General features: G+C 36.7%; 1 protein-coding gene across 1 annotated transcript in view; it reads right to left on the minus strand.

The window, feature by feature from the left end:
* The window catches only part of LOC126298291 (tyrosine-protein phosphatase non-receptor type 14), a 186254-nt gene extending 165989 nt beyond the window's left edge, over window positions 1-20265 (minus strand). Inside the window, exons 1-5 of the mRNA XM_049989589.1 lie at window positions 20081-20265; window positions 17256-17432; window positions 4948-5137; window positions 4576-4751; window positions 4357-4454 (exon numbers count right to left, since the gene is read on the minus strand). Of these exons, the coding sequence (XP_049845546.1) occupies window positions 4357-4454; window positions 4576-4751; window positions 4948-5121 (448 nt within the window). The 5' untranslated portion in view covers window positions 5122-5137; window positions 17256-17432; window positions 20081-20265. The remainder of the gene's footprint in view (window positions 1-4356; window positions 4455-4575; window positions 4752-4947; window positions 5138-17255; window positions 17433-20080) is intronic.
* Window positions 20266-23180: the final 2915 nt, after the last annotated feature.

The following is a 23180-nucleotide window of genomic DNA, read 5'->3' on the forward strand; positions in this document are numbered from 1 at the left end:
TGAGATAGAAAAGTAGTAGTACGAAATTTTTATATAATTTTGGAATTGTCATAATCTTTCATAATGTGTGTGATGTCCCTGTTTCTTCTCCTGGCTCGTTCTAACAATCAATCTTGTCATCACTAATTCTGTAACTATTCCTGCCAGTGTCAAAACTTATTTGCCAGTTAACTTCACTATCCTCTGCAAAAATCACCTGTTTGGTTATCCTGCGATTATTCTCCATTTAGGCATTGTAACATGTTTGTACAATGCGTCTTCCGCAATGCTTCCAGAATGGAACTTAAGCGGCTGCTAGCTGGGGACTGTACAACTTGCCTTAACTAGATAGCAATCTGGTCAAAAAAATTTTTGTCAAAATTTCATTTTCTTGTATACACCGAGAAGATAATATGTAATCTTTCTTACATGTCATTCCTGTTAGTCATTTATTTCCACTCAGTAGCCCGAATCTATGGATTTCGCTAGTAACTATAACAATGGTGATCGTTCGCAAACCGCTCGCTGTTCGGGAGTGGAATAGTAGAGGGATACTATGATTGTGGTTCGATGAACCCTCTGCCAAGCACTTAAATGTGAATTGCAGAGTAGTCATGTAGATGTAGATGTACATGTAGATGTAGTAGATGTAGTTAACCACATAATCAGACAGCGATTGGCATTCATCCGTTCGGCTTCACACTGCTCAGCTGGTACAGCCCATTTTGTCTGCAGGAAAGTTTATTTGTAGATGCAATGAGGATTCCCCTGATAGAGACATCACCTACACTATCCACACATTCACAAATCAAGTTATGATTCATTAAGAAATCAACTTAGAATGTGTTCAAAAATGTTCAATAAGCGACAGGGGAGCATTTCAAAATCATATGAATAATCGACAAACCAATGTGCACTGGATGCTAGGCGCTTTGTGAAAGAAGGTTTTTTTCCTCAAGAATATGAATTTGGTGCCCCGCCCCCTCTCCTAGATCTAGGCCTGCTGCGCATGAGAGAATCTGGCATTTTGGGTGCACCAGTAAAATTTTTCTCACTAGCATCTAGCTGCTTGCTACGACTGCTTACACAGCCAAGAACCACATTTCTGTAGCCAGAAGCAGGAGAAGGTACTACTCATACGTAACTCAACTGCACATGCGCCTGCTTGTAACTGCTAAAATGAATCTAATGTAAACAGTTGTGATGTCTCACTCATTGGAGGCAATTTGTTGTTATGAAGCACTGCATAGTCTCCCTAAAGCGTCTGACACATTTAGCTGTTGGCAGACGCTTGTATGAGCACAGTGTTTTGTTGTTGTATATGGCATATTTCCTTTGCAATTTAAGTTTTATTTTTGTTTCTTTCTCTCATTCATGTTTTGTTGCTGTAGTATTATTCTGAAGTAGCAGGATACAGTAATATCCTTTGTTAGAGAATAGGTTCTTACCAGTCAAAACCACAAAAATTTAACAGAAAACAAAAACAATGAAAAATTCCAGGAATTCTAAAAAATTCCCGGGTTTTTCTGGGTTTACTCCCAGATGAAAATATTCCCAGATTTTTCCCGGATCTCCTGATTGTCCCAGATTGTATGCACCCTGACAATGGAATGATGACAATGAAAATTTGTGCTGAACCGGAACTCAAACCTGAATTTCCCACTTATTGTGAACAGGCAGACCCAAACTTCCATATGTTGTCAGCCATGTGCCTACAACCTGTACTTGTACATCTATTATGTATATTCCATTGTACAGCAATTGCAAATACATTTCACGTATTTCATAATGGCTGTAGTTGCCACAGTGCCTGTTCCTTTGGACGTGTATGCATGTCCAAAGGAACTTTGCAACACAATTCTGAATAACATAGGTACTGCAATATCAAAGATAATTACTTCATGGTACGTCATTGACTAGCAGGTTTGGCTGCAGTGCCTACTATTTAGACCTGCTCAATTCCCAATGACTCTGCACAAATCAAGACAGCACATCCTTCTAATATTCCACAGTTGTTGAAGGGTGCCCTGAACTGCATAGTTTGTTTTAACTGCTGGGTGCACAGACCTCGCGGCTTGAAATGTACCATGCAAGTAGAAACAAATGAGAAGTTGTTGAGCCTTTAGGGTGCTTGTAATTCTATCCTAGGCACTATGACAGAAAAGAGGCACAACTTCTTGTATCCCAAATCTAAGTTTGACACTCAGCCCACATAAAAAAAAGTTGTATAGAATGAAAATTGCCTTAAAAAGGGTTATAAAAGTGCAAGGTGGCACACACTATTTAGTATACAACTCTGACTCTAGACCTCTTGAGTAATCATGAAAAATATTCACTACACATGCTCAAACATGCTAGTCCTCCAGCCTCAGCACAAGACTGACTTGAGGGCCAGTTCTGTAAGGGCTCATGTTATTTTTATCATTTAATGGTATACCACATCTAGGACTGTCAGAGAGGATGACCTGTCCAGCCATAAACTGAACATAAAAAGGATTGGCAATGGATCTATAGAACTGTAAGAAGCAGGTCTCATTGACAACCCATTTGTATTTGAAGTATTTAATCATATTTACAACTTCAGAGTTATTTTTTCACATTTAATAAGTATGTTTATGATCATGAAGACCAAGAACTTCACAGATATTTTAAAAGTAAGAAGAAAATCTCTCAGGCATTACTCAAGTAAGTTAAAAACAATACCATTTTAAAACTAGAATTTTTCCCTGGTTCTCCCACTTTCTAAGCGATCTAGTGACATCTGAAGTAGGAGGAAGTTGCTGGCAAGACTGAGAAAGAAGCAAAAAAATACAAAATCACTGTGCTTCGAATCACATCACTGATGTGTGGGAACACTTTTTGTTGAATGAATGAGAGTATAGTTCCCACCTTGGATTAAGACTTTGCTCTGCACATAAGGACTGTTACAACTTTCGAGGGAATCCATGGAAACCCCCTACTATGAAGCTAGTATAGTGTGATCTGCTGCTATGAGGTGTTAAAGGCTTTACAAATGTCAAAAACATTCCCCAAAGGTGCTTCCATGCAGGAAAGCTACGCATACAGCTCTTTCCAGTAGGGCCAAGTTATCAGTGGTGGACCAATACTTCTTGAACTCATACTTACAGTATATGATATTCTTCAATCTCAAATTCACTATTATTAAGAAGAACTTTCCAAAAGAGTTGAGGCAACACTAAAGTAGTCATCTGTTAACATACAATAATTTCCTACCATTAGGAGGTGAACTATTGGTGTCTCACCAAGGGTCTGAATATTTTCCTTCAAACCAGATATGATTTATTATAACATCTTGGAAGAAAAGTTTTTATTTGTCACATATGTGGTATAACAAGACACACTGGTCAAGTATTCCCAACAACAGACAAATCAGTTTCCATGCAGAAAAAAGGTTCTAAATTTGTTGAATGAAAGTGACATTTTTCCACATAGGCTGTAATATTTATTTAGATTTTATCTTCATTATACAACCAGTGTCAAATTATAAAGCTATTTTTTAGTATTTATATAGAATAAGGTGTCATAAACATGAAAATGGCAGTGATCTTACATAATATGCTACAATTTGTGGAAGTTTATGAATTATTGTAGAAATACTATTGCCCATGATTCTACCATAATTTGCTATCCATTATGAACAGTAATACATTGTGCTAGTGTGCTGCCATTTTCATGCCTATGACACCTTGGCCTAGGCAGGCAATCAAAATGGGCTTTTTAAGCCAAAATTGGTTGTGTATGTACGAAGAAGTCTTAATAAATGTTTCAGCTTGCAAGGAAAAATGTAGCTTTCATTCAACTGTTGTAGGGCCTTGTATTGGCGAAATTTAATATCATCACGGTCACTCTGCAGTTTCTTTGACACAGTTAAAAACAAATAATGGAAAATCCAGGATGGAATAATGACAATTTTCTGGAAAGGATAGGTTACTACTCACCATACAGCACAGATGTTGAGTCGCAGATAGAAACAACAAAAAGATTGCCAAACAGGTAAGCTTTCAGCCAAAAAGGCCTTCTTTCGAATGGGATTACACACACACACACACACACACACACACACGTGTTCATAAGTACAAACCTCTGTGTGTGTGTGTGTGTGTGTGTGTGTGTGTGTGTGTGTGTGTGTGTGTGTGTCAACATCACCACTCTATAGTGGGTAGCAATCTATCTTTTCCATAATATTGCAGTTAAAAGTGAGCTGAATACACTTCTCAAATGTTGTATAAAAAGCGATCTATGTTGTCCAAGCTACAAGCACAAGCAAGCAGCCACGAGTGCCCCCCCCCACCCCCCACACACACACAAACTAATAATTTTTTAGAACACAAAAAAACAGTCAACTAAAAATGTTACCTTGCATGCTATAACTGGCCAGAAGAATAGCTTGTTTTACATCACAACTCATGCGACCTTCAATGACATCTGCTTTCAATTGCAGAAAGTAGTGATATCTATAGAAACAAAATAAAAAATACAAAAAGAAAACCTCAAATGGCCAGTCTCTTAGATAATCTTCCACAATACCAAAAATATATATAACAATTATAAAAATGTAAATACATGAAACACTACCTCGTCATTTCATCATGAATCAAGTTGACTCCAGATATATAGTACATGACTCGCAACAATAAATTTGGTTCACGGGCATATTTATCCAGTTGCCTTTTCAGCGGTCTGTCCATCTCCACCCAGCGAAGGCGGGGAGGTTCATGCAGGGATACATACCGCAGACCAAAAAACTCTGGCTGTCAAATATAATTTACAGCAGTAAAATTACATCAAACTCCTGGAGTATTGTATGTTCATTATACAGTAATTACTTCTAAAAATGCACATTCTCCTTATATACTGGCAGTAAACTTATGCATCCAAAATCAAAACAAAAAAAAGAGAACCATTGCAGATATTGCCAACAGCTCTTTGAATTATTATTTAACTTACCTGCTGCAAGGTAAGCCGTTGGCATACATTGTCCAAACAATCTCGGCCACTGCTCTCTGAAGACAATGTGCATTCTATTGTTGTACTGTCAAGCAGTTCAACACAGATAACATATACAGATTTAGATGCCACATTGTACTGACGGCTCTTTTTCAGTCGCAGTCTGAATGGCATATTACTGGATACTTTTCTGAAATCACAATTACATCTGCAATAATACTTGCTGAAACAGATTATTATTATACAATGCAAACTTTCATCATCAGTATTGACATCACTTGCTATTTTAGATTATGTGGATATTATGTTGTGGTTCAAGGCATGTTTCTGTACATAACATTTCATCTCCTAAAGCATAAGACATCTTCAAAGGCCTTTGACTTCATTAGTTGACTTCTGAACTCTAATAAGCTCAGCAAGTTGAACTGTTTATACTTACCCTCACAATGGGTGACTCACGATATTATCTGATCGCCACCGCTGCCATGAGAAGTAGATACATTTGCTTCATTTAGCACTTATCTCCACAACTTGACTAATTTCATTCTCCCTCTTTTATATTAATGAAAAATTAGGCACACAAACATGCCTTAAACCATATAACTAAAATAACCAAGTTAATTGCTGTTATAAAAATACTATGATAAATAAAATACAAAGCATCAAGTTTAGTTTCTAAATGTGCAGTTCTAAAGCACCGACTGCACACTGACCAGCACGGTGCAGTGAAAAGGCATCAAGAAGGTGCTGACCTGCACGCCAATGGAAAGAGCAGGTAGCACCACACCTCCAGGAATACACGAGTTCAACGTCCTCTGTCAATGGTGACTCAACAAGTCACCCATCGCTGGTTGGTCCCAGCTCGGTCACAGACTTTGAGAGCATCAGTACTCAGTAATAGGAAGACTTAGCCTGCTTTCTGTGAGCAGTAATAGAGAATAAATGTAACAGTATGTATGACGCACATGAAGGACATCAAGCCACCTCATATTGAGAAGTTAAGTCATGTTTCTTTCCTTAATAGAAATGAAATTTTCTATTAATTTGAATGAGTGTGTACAGATCATTTTGGATTCCTGCCACTGGTTATTGCATCTTCTCTCCCTCCTCGTTTGTGTCTGTGCTGACTCCCACTGTTACAGAGCCAACACTGAAGATTTAATATAGGTGTGTCACCCACTGACATTTTTATGTCTGTATCTAGAGAACATAATTTTTTATGATTTTCACCAATTAACATCAACATCATTCAATAAACTATTGGGCTCAAACCTTACAGTTCGAAACAGAGAGAGTGCCAACCAAGGTGCTATTGCTTTCGGGCATATGGGTTGGCTACGTGTCAGTTTCATGACATTAATGAAGTCTAGTTTTAAATAATCCGTAAGATGTAAGAAACGCAGCAATGTATTTTGAGTGCTGGAATCAATTCAGCTACATTTACTGAGCAATTGAGTAATTATTCAGAAGACAACTGTCTTTTGGTTATACATCTTGTAGCATAAATTCATTTTTGTTTTTATGTATATTGTAATTAGATCATTAATTTTTCCAGTATACCGAGCATTTTTTCTTTATATTGATGTCAGGAGTTGAGAAAGATGCTTGCACTCATTGCTATGAAATATGCTGCCTGATCTCAGTCTATCATTGACTAGTTACAGCTCCATGCTTATCTTGCATTCACATCACACCTCACAATGGGCACTGTTAACACTGGTGTGGATGAGCTGACCTCATGGTAGGGAGAGACTCAGTGAGTTTCTGGAACATCTTAACTCACATCACTCAAGTATTAACATCACCATGGAACTGGAAAAGGATGGTCAGTTACCATTTCTGGATGTACTTGTCAAAAGACAAGCAGATGTGTTGTTTGGCCACAGGGCATGTTGCAAACCGTCACATAGTGATTTATACCTGCAAGCCAGCAGCTGTCACCACCCAGTGCAGGAGAATACAAATCTGAAGACACTGGTCCCCAGGCCACACATCTTTTCCGACCCAGATATTTAGCAGCTGAAATACAGCATCTATGATCAGTCTTCTGCAAGAATGGTTACGCAGCCTTCAACCAGCCACACCACCACATTATCTAGAAGATGAGCAAGAGACTGTGGCATACTTGTCCTATGCAGGATCTATTTCTGCAAAAATCAGCAGGATTCTCAAGCCCCAAAGCATCAAATGTGTGTTCCGTCCACCTACCAAAATAAGTGGAGTACTGGAAAACATGAAACATGACTTTTGGGACTAAGAGAGCCAGAATTTATGAGGTACTTTGCCAATGTGGCATGTTGTACATTGGCCAAACAACTAGTATAGTGCACATCAGATGCAAAGAACATCAGAGGCACATCAACTACGACAGGCAACTAAATCAGCCATTGCCAAGCACTGTCTGGAACTCAAGTCATTCCACGAAATATGATGAAATGAGGATTTCGGCACAGATCCCAAGACACTGGGACAGTGTTGTAAAAGAGTCTATAGGGGTAAAGGTGATGGAAAACCTCCTCATGAATCGTGACACTGGGTGCCAACTCACAAGGGGAGATCACGATCTTCAGATCACAGATTTACTCCGAACTTTGTACACTTTTAGTAGTCTATTAGGACAACATCAAGTGTATATATATATTTTCAACACTAGCCATATTATTTCATACATTTTGCCGCTGAACAGTTATATGATGCAAAGATATGTGTATCAGCATGAAATTTTATTGAATTTCCAATGTTATTTGGTTGTTTGCAAACTTTTATCATCATAGCAAATACTACATTTATAATTATTAAGTAAATGACTAAATACTTAAAAGTTTTCCTGAAGATGCATGCCTGTCATGATTTCTGGTACCAAGGTACCACGAACTGCTGTACACCTGGATGGTTTGATCTGTAGACACATGTTTCAAGGACAGTGGTCAAGCTTAGAAAGTCCCAGTCAAACACCGATAAATACAGGTGTAAATAACTTTATTCAATAGTACAGTGAGTTACAGTAAGCCAGAATATGAGGGTAATGCACAATTAATAGTCGGGTGTGCTTTTGACATTACAAGTTGCAGGATGATGTTTTTCTTACAGACATGGAAAACATAAATTAAAATGGCACCTACCATATCAAATGAATGCAATCTTTCTGAATGCTCAATGAATCTTCAGAGTTTCTAAGGAAAAACAGAGGTGGTTGATATTTTGAAAAATTTATCTTTCTTTTGACAATTTCGATGCAAACCAAGGGTAGCACAACGTTGTCGCATATATCAGTGCCGAATATTGGCAATGTACGATTGAATGTGTTTGAATAGCATCTTCACGAGAAGCAATTTCTCTTTCATTGTCAATAAAATATGAACAAGTCTGAAGAGGCTTGATAAAGTTTTTAAATTGCCAAGAGAAATAAAAATCATATAATATCTGTTGTAATAATAAGTTAGTTAAAAGCAAAATAACACTGAAAATTCAATAAAAGTTCATACAAATACATGTGTTTTTTTCATTATATTACCTTTGAAATGTAATATGTATGAACTAATATGACCAGTGTTGAAAAAAATATAATTTAAAAAAAGAAGAAGAAGAAGAAAGGAAAAAAAAAAAACATAAGCAGGACTCAATCCAGTGATCCCCTGATTACAGAGTTCGAACACTAACCCATGACTGCCACCAGCTCATGCTCAGGATCACAACACACCAGTACATCACTGATGCATAAAACTTCTCTTGCAATTTTCACAAAATTGCAAAAGATGTATGCGTTACTGTTTGCACATTATGTTTTCCAAATGGACTATTAGAAGTGTACAAGATTTGAAGTGAACCCATGATCAAAATGTTGTGGCCTCCCCTTGTCAGTACAAGTGCTGCACTGAAGCTGTTGAAAACATAATCAGGACAATAGCAGAACTCCATAAAAAGAAGAACTGAGGGTGTGGACATGGGGAATGAACCTTAGACGGAGCAGCAGGCACACCAGACTGAAGATGGAACTTCGCAGGATGCTTCTAATGGGAGCAGATGGCAGAGGGAACACCTTGAAATGCACTGGACTGAAAACTGAATGCCAGTACACAGACAAGTGCACTAAACCGAAGACAAAACACCAGCACTCGGCCCAACACACCAGACCAAAGAGGGAACACGTAAGAATGTTTGCAATGGGAGCAGACTGCAGAGGGAACACCTGGAACCACACTGGAGTGAAAACAGAGCACCATCACATTGGCAGACACAGAAGACCGAAGAGGGAATGCTGAAGGGACACTGCTAATGGGCACAGACTGTAGTCAGAATGCCTGAAACCAACCACGGAGGGTGAAGACCATAGGTATAAACACTAAGCCCATTCCACTAGGCAAGCACATCCACCATCACAATTAGTACAGTGTGCAGCATTAAAGTCTATATTTACAAACTGTTAATCTGATAAGTTATTACAAACTCTCATCTTCTTTATGTATTTAATACTGATTGCTGATTTTCAGAACAATATGAATAGTTGGTGTTTGAAGCAAAATTATTGCAGCATATTTTACAGTTAACTTCAACAAAACAACATGTAACTCAATTATCTGTTTTACAGCTACCAGTTTTGATTCTTTTCACCTACAATGATAAAATTGTGGTTAACAAGCACAAAATTTTTGCCATTATTTTGTAAAGAAAATAAAAAAAGGAAGGAAGGAAAGTTAAGCTTTAACATCCCACTGACAACTACAGTATCATAGACAGAACTCAAGCTACGAATCATTAAGGATGGAGAAAGTAATTGGAGATGCCATTTTCGTAGAAACCATTCCACTATTCGCCTTTGGTGATTTAGGGAAACCATGAAGACCAAACCCTGGACATCCAACTAATGATCTGAACCTTGGTCCTTACATATTTGAGTCCACCGTCTTAACCTCTGCGCCCCTGTGGTCATGCAGACTGAGGCAGCTCTGACAGAAGACTAGAAACTTCATTAAATCACATTGCTATCTACCTGTTCAAAAACACACAAAATATAAGTGCACCCACTTGCTGTGTGATGCAATACAGGAAGAATTTATAAATGAACATTTATGTGGAATGTCCAGAAAGTAAGTGCCCTTTTGGAAAAAAACCTCATAAAAACATTTTTTTTTTCAAACCAAAATTTATTTTTACAAGAAAGAGCATTTCTTAAGCTATTTTTCTACATAATTGCCATTTTATTTATTTATTCTTTTTTTTTCCTCGTTGAGTTCCTTCTCAGAGGTGAAACCACCACTGTTGTATGATACTGTGAAACACTGAGAAAATGTGTGGAATGCTCACTCAAGGCATGATGTTGCTTCATGACAACACATTCCCATTCTGCTGGTGTCACTCAAAACATTATTCAACAATTCAGTTGGAAGCACTTGGATGATATGGCATACAACTCCAATCTCACACCTTCTGACTAATTTTTTGGGAAGGTGCTTTGACAGCAATGACAATGCAAAAAACGGCGTTCAGCTGTGGATGTCTGCACTGGCACGACATTTCTATGAAGAGGGCATAGAAAAGTTGGAGGTTCCTGCTATTAAAAACTCTGAACAATGGTGGCAGCTATGTGTAGAGAAACAGTTTAAGAAATGCTCTATCTTGTAAAAATAAATCTTGATTAGGGAAAAAATGTTTTTATGGTTTTTTTTAAGACAGTACTGACTTACTGGACATGCTCTGTAAATCAAGTCAGAAGCCAAGGAATGACAATCACAATAAATCTCCTTAAATGCAGATTAAGTACTTCTCCTGGGCAACTTTTCTCACACGACTGTTGAATTCTTGAGTGGAAGTAACCAACCAATCAAAAAACTGTATGTAGGCCCATATGTAGCCATATACTAATAAAATGTGTGTATCCAATGAACAAATGAAGCATTCAAATTCACTATGTTTACTGTGAATTAGAGGTGGCCAAACGGTTATTCTGGAGTGACAGTAATCACGGTTCCAGTTATTCTTTGATAACCATTATTTTTAACGGTTATCAATAACTGTCAAGTTATTTTTCACTACTGAATACTCTGATGGGGTTGCAGTTAAATAATGATATATTTGGAATCCATCAGTTTAGATATCAGTATAACTGCTGGTAGTGTGAAATGGCAGGAATGTCGTATGAATCTTGTCATAACCTTAGCTAAGTAGCTCCAGGTACATTTCAGTTGATGTTAGAATGATTATTAGTGTTTCATATTATATGTATGTAGGTTATCGGTAGCTATTAGATATATTGTTCTCGCAGCTGCAACGGAAAGTATGCAGAACTTCACCACAGCACTGTTTAAGTAAAATGATAACAATGTGTTTTTTTAAGTATAAAGTAATATGTAAACTGAATACTGTAGGTTGAATCCAAAGCATAATTTCTTGTGCTGCTCACTTAATAGAATAAGTGTACAGCCTTGTAATACAACAACAAAATATACATAATGCGACAGCTTCGTTTACTCATGTCCTGTACAAGATAGCCCTATTGGGGAAAGTGTTAGTTGGCTAATCCAAGTTTTATGTGAGATTTGGAAAACTGCTTGATTTCTCCAGCTGCAGCATGTGTATAACATATGAAGACATGCAGATCAAAAAGGTTGACAGTGTTACATTTCTGGGACTACAACTCAATAATAAATTCAGTTGGGAAGAGCATACCACAGAGATGCTGAAGCGCTTAAACAAGTCTGTATTTGCAGTGAGAATGATGTCAGATGTAGGAGACATAAATATAAAAAAGCTTACATACTTTCATTCTATCATTTCATAAGGGATCATATTCTGGGGTAACTTATGAAACAGAGCAAAAGTTCTTAGCATGTAAAAGTGTGTAATAAAAATCGTTTGTGGTATAAATTCAAGAACATCATGTAGAAACCTGTGCAAGGAGCTTCATATTCTAACCCCTGCTTCATGGTATATTTATTCCTTAATGTAATTTGTTGCAAGTATTTCCAACCAATAGCGCAATACGTAATATCAATGCTAGAAATAGGAACAGCAATCTACATAAAGACCTAAAATCACTTACCTTGGTCCAAAAAGGGGTCCAATATTCAGGAATACGCATTTTCAATAAACTGCCAGCAAGTCAGCAACCATTAAAAACTTGGTTTCAGATAAAGCACGGTTTACAGAGAGATTGAAAGACATTTTGATACAGAAGTATCCGATACCACCCGTCTACTTTGACCCAGGGCGACATCTATATGGCGGAAATGGCTATTCTAAGTGTCTCCTATGATTTCACTACATACACACGGCAATAAAACAATAACATTTCCCTCCAAAAACACAATCAAACTAATGGGACAACAACAGGAAGTTGGGGGTTTTAGGGTGAGGACAACATAAATATAATAGTAAAAAAACACACACACCACGATCCCAAAACACAAAATGACGAACAAACAGAAAAAAATTACAACATTCCACTACACCAACAAAAATCTGCAGGAATCGGACACTTTCCTTGAACTATATAGGTCAACCACAGATGATGATACCAAAACACCAACACCTACAGCTACGAAAATGGGAATCGGTCATTTCCGGTGACCTATATAGGTCAACCACAACTATTGACACCAAGACTTATAGCTGCGAAAAATAAAACCAAAACCAGAACCTCAAAAATCCACAAATCAAACATCCCTACATAAGTTAAAACACATTCAATACTCCATAAATACACAAAACATCACAACTAGAAAAGAAAAAAAAAGTTTACTTACCACCAGCAGATTCCAGCACTGCAAACTATATTGGTCAGTCGACCCCCCCCCCCCCCCCCCCCCCCACACACACACATTAAAGGTCTCACCACACTGCAAAAACAACAAACCAATAACACCTAATGAAAACATCAAACACGTAAACAAAGAAACTTGATAATTCATTGAAAAAACTTCCAAACCTCACGTTTGGCATTACTAACACTGATAGCAACAACTTCACACATCCAACACCAAGGCTCAAGTAAAATAAACCCAATCTACAAACACAACCAACTCATAAACACCATGCCGTAATGACATTCACACAACACAACACCCTTATGTCAAAGCAGACGGGTGGAATCAGACGCTTCCTTTGACCTCTCTAGATGAATACCTTAACAGAGACTGTTAGACCAGATTACATAAAAATTCTGCTATATTTCAGTGTTGACAGCACTTTGTCACAACTGTCAATATCAGGTATTCTGTGCATGATAAATTTATTCAAAGTGCATAACTATGTTTTATTCTGACAGTGTATCAATTCTATAAATGTTAGCAGTTACTGTAATGTATTCACATGTTTCGACAATCTACTGACAAATGATGAGGATAGTAATTATTATATTCAAATGTTTTACTTTATACTTTCTGACATGTTATTTGTCATTTGCGATGGCCAGTGGCTATTTCCACAGCAGTACGAAAATATTTATTTGCTCCAGTAACTATCCTGTCTGGATATATCACTGGTGTCTATGACCATTAACTGTAGTCACTGAGTCAGGGACACAGACACACAGTTATTCCGTTACCAACTTCAAGGTTACCTATACTGGTAGCCCGATAACTGCCAGAGAATAACTGTGAGCCAATAACGATAACTGCCAGAGAAAAATACTGATCTCTCACAGTTATTTCCATAGTTGCTCAAATTCCTTATGGTAACTCTCTTTGTGCTACCAGTCCAAGCTAAACTGACATATAAGGCCGTGGCTCAAAGGAACGACCGTACTTGTTAATGCCCGTACTGCAGCTCCAATCAGCCACCGCTCTGACATTAACTTTATTTAATTGTTTGTGCTAAAAGTAATGAAGGCGCATGAAATAGTACACAGCTCTTATCAACAAATGGCGTGCAGTCTCACAGTTATTCCCATGACCTATAGAACGCCTTCCAAATGGTCTATCCCTCTCCTTCGTAGCCAGATCGCCAATCACGATCAGTTGATGCGAAAGCGTAGTACGCTCTTCGGTCAACAGATGGCGTGGGGCACTGTTGGCAGTTATTGAAATAACTGCCAGTATCAGATGAGCGGTTATCACAGTAACTGTTACTTCTCAGTAATCAGTTATTTTGATAAGTTATGTTATTTTTGCCACCTCTACTGTGAATAGTACATAATGAACAGTATGTAACTAACAATTTTCATACATTACACAAAGCAATAAGAGTATAGAATAGGGGCACGCTGTGACCTACATGTTATACCGAGGACTGTAGGTAGTACTGATTGTTTGGTGTGATTAGAATGCGAAGGGGTTTGGTAACAGTTGCTCATAAGTATCCAGAGCAAGTGGCATATATAGGGCTTCAATGATTATGAACAATTTATGAAATTTCAGTGTGAATACAACCACAGAATGCACTGGCTTTGTCCAGTGACATAATAATGATGTGGTGTGTGATGTCATACATGTACAAACAGAAAGTGAACAGAACACTGACAATATTTTTCTTGCGTCTATATTACTTGTTCTGGAATGTAGGTTATGGTAAGATATCACTATGAGTAAAGTGATGTGTTGCCTCATGTCTTTCTCAAATCAAGGAATGATGTCCATGACTCTGAATGTGATGTCACAAGAAAACTCTTAGTTGCATGTACTCAGTAGTACAAGCAGCAATTTTGAGTGTATATAATTTGTAATAGAATTTTTATCATTATGTTAGTGTTGACCCACATCCTGTGAACAGAAGTTTGTTTCTTTTGTGCATATGCCCAAGTTTTAATGGACACAATGTATCTGCAAAACAGGGCGAAACAGATGGTCTATCCACACATTGCAGAATCTGCTAGTTGTCCAATTACTCCATGCCACTGCCATCCCATGTGCTGCAGGCACAAGATCGTGACCAATAGTGATGACATCATCATCATCATCATAAATGAAGGCAGCATTTGTTAATTAGACTTAAAAGAGTATTGACAGATTCGTAAAGACAAGCATTGTATGTTAAAGGTTTTGTAAATAACTTATAATTGAAGTATTCTGAACTGTAATATGAGATACAATACATACACCTTTTAAGAAGCGCAAGTGGGTGTCGTTTTGAGGAACTGGTTTTTCTAGAATGACATTTCAGCTAGCACAGAAGAAGATAAACTAGTGACTAAGTCTTCAGCTATGAAATAACTTCACAGTCATTCTGCCAGAGCACTGCAGCACATAAAGGTGCAAAAATTTTAATTAACAACAATGACTGAAAAAACTCTTCGCACTAACTGGTACATGTAACACTTCAAGGTTGTGGCAACAGATTTATTTGTACCATAGCATTGTGAGCAGCTGCTTTAATCTATCTGAGCACATCTCCAGGCCTGACTCACAATCTCACTGTTGGTAACATTTTTACCTATGAGTTTACAAAACTACATCCAGATGTTAGCCTACAGGGTACATCTGAACAATCCATACAAATCCCTTCTGGCAAGATATACCTCAATTCTCCTTCAAATCCATTTCACTGTGGGCCTACTCCCACATACCTATCAGAATAACCTCTGGATGTAGTGACTGGAGGAATCTTCTGGTAGCCTAATGGTTAAGGATTGCTTGTAAAAATTAGGAAATCTGTGTTCAAGTCTTCATCTGGCATAAATTTTCAATAGTCGGACATATTCATTTTATTGAAGTTCAGCATTTCAGTGTGGGTTTCACCAATTCTCAACCAAGCTATTCCACCTAACCAAGATCTTGGACAATGCTGCTGAAAAGTACATCACCAAAATTTTCATTTTTAAAAAATAATAGAAATGGTGATGGTAATTTAAAACAATGTTCCATGACCTCTCACAATCATGAATAACCTGCAAGGAAAACTGAATGGTACAGATTTCAGTGTTCAAAATGTGCCTGCTTTCCCTCCTCTCACTGGTTACTATCCAACCAATGGCTCCTTGAAACTGATGCTGCCAACTTAAACACCACAGTGGCAAATCTCACTGGCTAACAAGGCTACAACAGCAGTTTTTATTCCATAGCTTACAGGAAACTGAAGCGGCTAATGAAAATGAATAACTTAAGTGTGGAACAGGTTCTGATTCAGTAGATAAAATGAAAAAGTTAATATGATACCCCTCATTCTAGAAACAACATAAACAATCTTGGAAATCATCATGGAAATGTGAAAAGGACTAAGAAAGAAAAACTCAGAACCTGTTTACAAACTAATGAGTATTTTAATGGTATTTAGTAACCCTGATGCTGACACAGCTTTCTACAGTGAAGCTTCAAAGGTGCAAATTGAACACTCACTGAATCCTCAGTCTAGCATGTAATGATTCACTGAAAACTTAGGTTGGTTTCAGATTGTCCTCCAATTTTACTTGGAATTACAGATTCACAAATCCAATATGTGAAAAGCTACTGCTAGAAGTTTTGGCATTATAGGTCTATGTCACCTTTACTGTTATAAGTGTATGTCACTTTTTTATTTTATCTATTATGGAAGTGCAATTGGTGACTGCCGTTAAAACTGTGAATACACTGTGCATAATTTAGGTTAGATTACATTCAGTTCTTGTTCCACAGACCCAAAAACGAGATGATTCCTGTCAGTGTGGAAAAAGTCAGAGTGAACAACATAAAAAATATAAAACATCTGACTATAATACTCACTACACTTATCATTTGTCAGGAGATTGTCAAAATAGGTGAATACATTACAGTAAACTGGAATTGCTAATATTTACAGAATTAATACACTGTCAGAATGAAATAAAGTCATGCACTTTTAATACATTTCTCATACACAAAAGACCTAATCTTGACTGTTGTGACCAACTGCTGTCAAAACTGAAATTTTTACTTAAGTGGGTCTAACAGTCTCTGTTACGATACTCGACTATAGAACAGAGTGACTGGTTGCAATATCTATATAAAGCATCCCCTATAATACTACTATTCATACAGTAATTTGGGGTATGCAGGGGGGGGGGGGGGGGTTGTAAGGTGCATCGGATATTATCTGATTTCTTACAACACAAATGAAAGGTTGCTATTTGTAACATTCAGAAGCACTAATTAAATAAGTCCCATACAAAATATAATGTGACTGCAAATGATTGGAATTAAAATGAGAATGTGTATGGCAAAAGGGGCAAATAAAGTAAGTAAAGAGCAGAACATCAAAACTTCATGAGAAGGATGATATGTAGGTATTACTGTGGTCTTCAGGCCAAAGATTGTTTTGATGCCAGTCTTCGTGCTAGTCTATTTTTGTGTAAGTCTCTTCATAACAGCAGAGTTGTTTAAGTCTAATAAACATTCAAAGTAAACTGAAATTTGGTTACTCACCCTGGTACCACTGACTTGAGTTAGGAACAAGTCAGTGAACTAACTGAAGGCTCTGAAGATATGTCTCTGTCGGTGAGTGCAGTTGTGGCCCATGGATACATTTTTGCAGCATCTTCACCATTAAAAATTCAATCAACAATATGTGGAACAGCAGTAACATTTTCCTAAGAGCAATGACTATAGGATAGAAAAAAGTCATAATCAGTAAGATTATCCTTACACATCTAAACAACCTACATTAATTAAAAACTACCTCATAAATAACTGTATTCTCATAAAGAAGACTAAAACTCTGCAATATACTAGAAAGTATGAAAGCAGAAATTTGTATAATAAAATGACAAGTTTTAATCTTTGACAATTTAAAAAAAGTTGTATGCACCATTTCTGACAACTTGAAAATATAGTACAGCATTCACTTACCATATTTATTAGGCATTCTCAATATAATTTCAGATTAAATGCAACAAATTTAGATAACCGAAAATAGAGAATTATGTAGCCAAGCAATGTTAATGTGGTAACACCCTGAATGAAGCCCAGTTTTTGAATTAATCAAAAGCACTCTATATAGCATATTAATAATGTTATGAAATTCATATAGCTACTATATTAGGCTGCTACATCATTGGGCTTACTAAAAATATGAAGTGCCACCTAGACAATAATCATACAGAAAAACTAAAGACATATTCCTCACCAAAAGAAACATAGTGAAATTTGAAAATGAATACTGAGAAAAGGTACAGCTGAACATTCCAAGTGCTGCTCTTAATGACAGATGTTCCAATAAATACAAGATAGATACTTTCGAAAGAATTTAACAAATGTATGGGAGAGTGTGGGATGCGTGTGAGTACCTCTCCGTCACAGTGAAGTTATAGAAAGAAAAGTTAAGTTTTGAGAAAGAAAGATTAGGGTTAACACCTTGCTGACAATGGGGTCACTTAAGAGAGATAATTTCTGAGAATGGTAGAAGGAAGAACTAATGTTCCCCTGTAATTAGAAGTATCCGAACGTTCACCTGTGCCAGTTACAATAACATGGGAAAAATCCTTATGTCAGCTTTGTTCCATTACATAATGATGTTGATGTGTGTGATGTCATACTTGCACAAAGAGGAACAGAGGTCTCTTTTTTATGGGTGGGGGAGGGGGTCTATACTATTTATTGGGATGTGGGCTTTGGTAACAAAATTAACCTGTAGTGTAGTTGAAGGTATATGTTAGGTTGAAAGGTGACACACTGGTTGTCAGATGGCAACACTAACTAATGTGGATATGAAATGTTCATTGTGATGACATATTGATCTGTAGCGTATCCTGAGACCTATGTTTGGTGGAAAGGTGACAGTTTAACCATGAGCTGATGAAGCAATATCAAAAGCTTCTGATAATCCATTTTAAGAACATGTATTCATTTTAAACAATATGGTGTTAAAATGCAATGTGTGTCCATATACCTTTGTTGCAAAATATTAATTTCCTTGAGTGTTTATTTAATTGTAGAAATGTGTAAATTACAACATACAATATTTATAATGTGCCTCGTATTTGACAGACTTAATTATAATCAGCCCATGATTCAAATTAGAAATTTACCATTATCACAATAAACTATATTTGTAACTAAACTGTATTCTCCTGCTTACAAGATATTATCCTGTTACTTCATTTGTCACATTACCATTCTGTTGCAACATTTGTCAATGACACTTAATATACCTACCAAAACATTACTTCCACAAAATGTAGGCAGACAATGAATAAGATGCAATGGCCACATTTTGAGTAACTTTCTTTGTTAGAAATGTGCTATGTGTGCAAGGACATTGTCACACAATACTTAAAAATCTGCAATCTCCTCATATAACAGGAGAAATAAAGATAACTCTATGTTCTCTGCTCACCATTTAAACATACATGTTAGGTTTCAATAGTACCTGGAAATAAATACTTACTACAAAGTAAAACGCAACAACATTCTGAGTGTGAAGCTAGATTCACTGAAAAAGCAATACTACTATTCAGTTGAAGATTTTGTGAATGAGGAACTGAATATTGATAGACTACTGCTCTATCTAATTAATTATAGTTTTATATCAGTAAAGTTGTATTACTGATGTTTTGACATGTCTCCAGTACGTTAGTGATATGATTACCATCTGCCTGTTGACAGACGAATAAATCACAATTCACTATTTTAGCACATCCTGTATGAATTAAAATATGAGTATGTGTTATTTGTGTAAACATTTTTACTACATCCCACAAACCTAGACTGTAAATCCCTAAAATTTCTCGTACTTGTGTTGTAAGACATTAAATCACTATTGCGTGTACTTTGCCGTGTACCATCACATTAGTGTTAGTATAAAATTATATTATTCGCTACAAATTCGGTTCAAGAGGTCACACAAATGTATTGATACGAATTATTAAAAAATGAGTCACACATACGACGCAGTAAGAATATATGATTAACAAATTAAACATTTGTTGTATGTAAATACAGATGAAAAAATTCTACGGCCGCCAGAGAAACGACAACAATGCATAGTTACCATTATTAGGAGCTCGCCATGCGTATGTCTAGCATCGCATATGCACGATAAAAGCTATACATTTTGCATCTTCGAAGTATTTTCCCTTATGAAGTCGCATAGTGTGCCTCAATAACGGATCTAACTCATTACTATAATTCGTTACTGGTGAATGTTTACGATTTCATACAGACGCATTACACGGAAAAAACAAAAAAAGTAGAAATAGAATGGTCATTACGTCTTAAACTTCTCCAGTATCAAATGTTCGTGCAATTCGTACCTTCAACGGAAACGTGCTTTTGGTTCTTTGCAAGAAAATCATTATCCTGCAAAAAATATGTCTTGCTGACAGAAATAGCCAAGCATCCATATCAGGACGCTATGCCATGTTGACAAACATTATTACCAGAGATCACACAATACACACAACAAGGGCGCCAGAACACGGCCGCCTTTGCTAGTAAGTTAATCTATTATAGGCGATCGTAGGCAGACGAAACGCAACTGTGTCATCAATGATTCGTTCTAAATTAATGCTATAATAAACTGCGTATTAGATTAGATTATATTCAGCTTTCGATCCATAGACCCAAAAACGAAATGATTCTTGTGGGTGTAGAACAGGTCAGAAAGTATAGCATAGAAAAATTAAACATTTGAATATGATAACCACTACCCGGATCCTAGTAGTGAAGGCAGCAGAGGATCAAGTAGATAAAAAGACGAGGGCTAGTAGAAATCCTTGGATAACAGAAGAAATATTGAATTTAAATGATGAAAGGAGAAAATATAAAAATGAATCAGGCAAAAAGGAATACAAACGTCTCAAAAATGAGATTGACAGGAAGTGCAAAATGGCTAAGCAGGGATGGCTAGAGGATAAACGTAAGGATGACCTTTGGCGAACAGAGAACCACTTGTATGAATATCAAGAGCTTGGATGGAAACCCAGTTCTAAGCAAAGGAGCGAAAGCAGAAAGGTGGAAGGAGTATATACAGGGTCTATACAAGTGCCATGTACTTGAGGACAATATTATACTAATGTAAGAGGATGTAGATGAAGATGAAATTGGAGATATGATACTGAGTGAAGAGTTTGACAGAGCACTGAAAGATCTAAATCGAAACAAGGCCCCAGGAGTAGACAACATCCCATTAGATCTACTGATAGCCTTGGAAGAGCCTGTCCTGACAAAACTCTACCATCTGGTGAGCAAAGTGTATGAGACAGGCGAAATACCCTCAGACTTCAAAAAGAACATAATAATTCAAATCCCAAAGAAAGCAGGTGTTGACAGATGTGAAAATTACCAAACTACCGGTTTAATAAGTCACGGCTGCAAAATACTAAGGGGATTTCTTTTACAGACGAATGGAAAAACTGGTAGAAGCCGACCTTGGGGAAGATCAGTTTGGATTTCGTAGAAATATTGGAACACATGAGGCAACATTGACTCTATGACTCATCTTAGAAGCTAGATTAAGAAATGGCAAACCTACGTTTCTAGCATTTGTAGACCTAGAGAAAGCTTTTGACAATGTTGACTGGAATACTCTCTTTCAAATTCTGAAGGTGGCACGGGTAAAATACAGGGAGCGAAAGGCCATTTAAAATTTGTACAGAAACCAAATGGCAGTTATAAGAGTTGAGGGACATGAAAGGGGAGCAGTGGTTGGGAAGGGAGTGAGACAGTGTTGTAGTCTCTCCCAGATGTTATTCAATCTGTAAATTGAGCAAGCAGTAAGGGAAACAAAAGAAAAATTTGGAGGAGGTATTAAAATCCATGGAGAAAAAATAAAAACTTTGAGGTTCGCCGATGACATTGTAGTTCTGTCAGAGACAGCAAAGGACTTGGAAGAGCAGCTGAACGGAATGGCCAGTGTCTTGAAAGGAGGATATCAGATGAACATCAACAAAAGCAAAACGAGGATAATGAAATGTAGTCGAATTAAGTCGGGTGATGCTGAGGGAATTAGATTAGTAAATGAGACACTTAAAGTAGTAAAAGAGTTTTGCTATTTGGGGAGCAAAATAACTGATGATGGTCGAAGTAGAGAGGATATAAAACGTAAACTGCCAATGGCAAGGAAAGCCTTTCTGAAGAAGCGAAATTTGTTAACATCGAGTATAGATCTAAGAGTCAGGAAATCATTACCGGAAGTATTTGTATGGAGTCCAGCCATGTATGGGAGTGAAACATGGACAATAAACAGTTTTGACAAGAAGAGAATAGAAGCTTTCGAAATGTGGGGCTACAGAAGAATGCTGAAGATTAGATGGGTAGATCACATAACTAATGAGGAGGTATTGAATAGAATTGGGGAGAAGAGGACTTTGTGGCACAACTTGAGTAGAAGTAGGGATCGGTTTGTAGGACATGAGCCTTTTTATCAAGGGAGTTAGTGAAGCTGACCTTCAAGAAAAAACTAACTTCAACAACCAATGAGGTAGCTGAATGGTTCAAGAACAACTACTTAATTATGAGTGACAAAAAAACCACTTGGATGAATTTTAGGCACAAAGGAACAAAGTAAAAATAACATAAGAGTATAGATTTGGAAAAGTCTAATAGAACAAACTTCTTTTAGAAAATTTTTAGGTGTATGGCTGGGCAATAACTGAAGATGAGAAAAACATGTTGAACTATTGAATAAGTATTGAATTTAGTAAATACTGTTATATATTAAGAAAACTTAAAGAAAACTGCAATTTTGAAACAGTTCTATGTGAATACTACTCTCACATACATAATAATCTAAGATATAGTATTATATTTTAGGGGATTACAGGTTTCACAAAAAGTTATTTTAAACTCCATAAGAGAATTGTGAATGGTGGTTTATTAGTCTGATAACGTACATAATCTAAATCATTTGATTCAGGTACAGGAGACATGTCAAAATTTGGGCAAAGTTTTACCATATACATAAAACACCTGATTTTAACAGATGGTACCATAACAATAACACAATATAAAAATACACACACAATAAAAAGCTAACGATTCATTACAGCAACTGATTTTAATAAATGGTATCATAATAATAATACAATTTTGTTACACATACAATAAAATACTAACAATTAATTACCCCTTGCTCAAATTATCATGTCATCCTCTATGAATTCTTCTACTGAATAGTAGCATTTCTCCCACAGAATCTGCTATAGCCTTATTTTTAGACTCTCTGGTTTCATACTACATATATTTTTGCCCATTAGCTTGTTATATATTGTCATCCCCATATACTGTGGAGTTTGTGCATATCATTTCAAATGGTGTATGGGTAACATAAAATTATTTTTATTTCTTGCATTGTATGTGTGGTTAAAATAATTTTCCTCAAATAATTTTTGTCTGCTGTGTACAAAGATTATA

Source organism: Schistocerca gregaria, chromosome X (assembly GCF_023897955.1).
Source record: "Schistocerca gregaria isolate iqSchGreg1 chromosome X, iqSchGreg1.2, whole genome shotgun sequence".
NCBI lineage: Eukaryota > Metazoa > Arthropoda > Insecta > Orthoptera > Acrididae > Schistocerca > Schistocerca gregaria.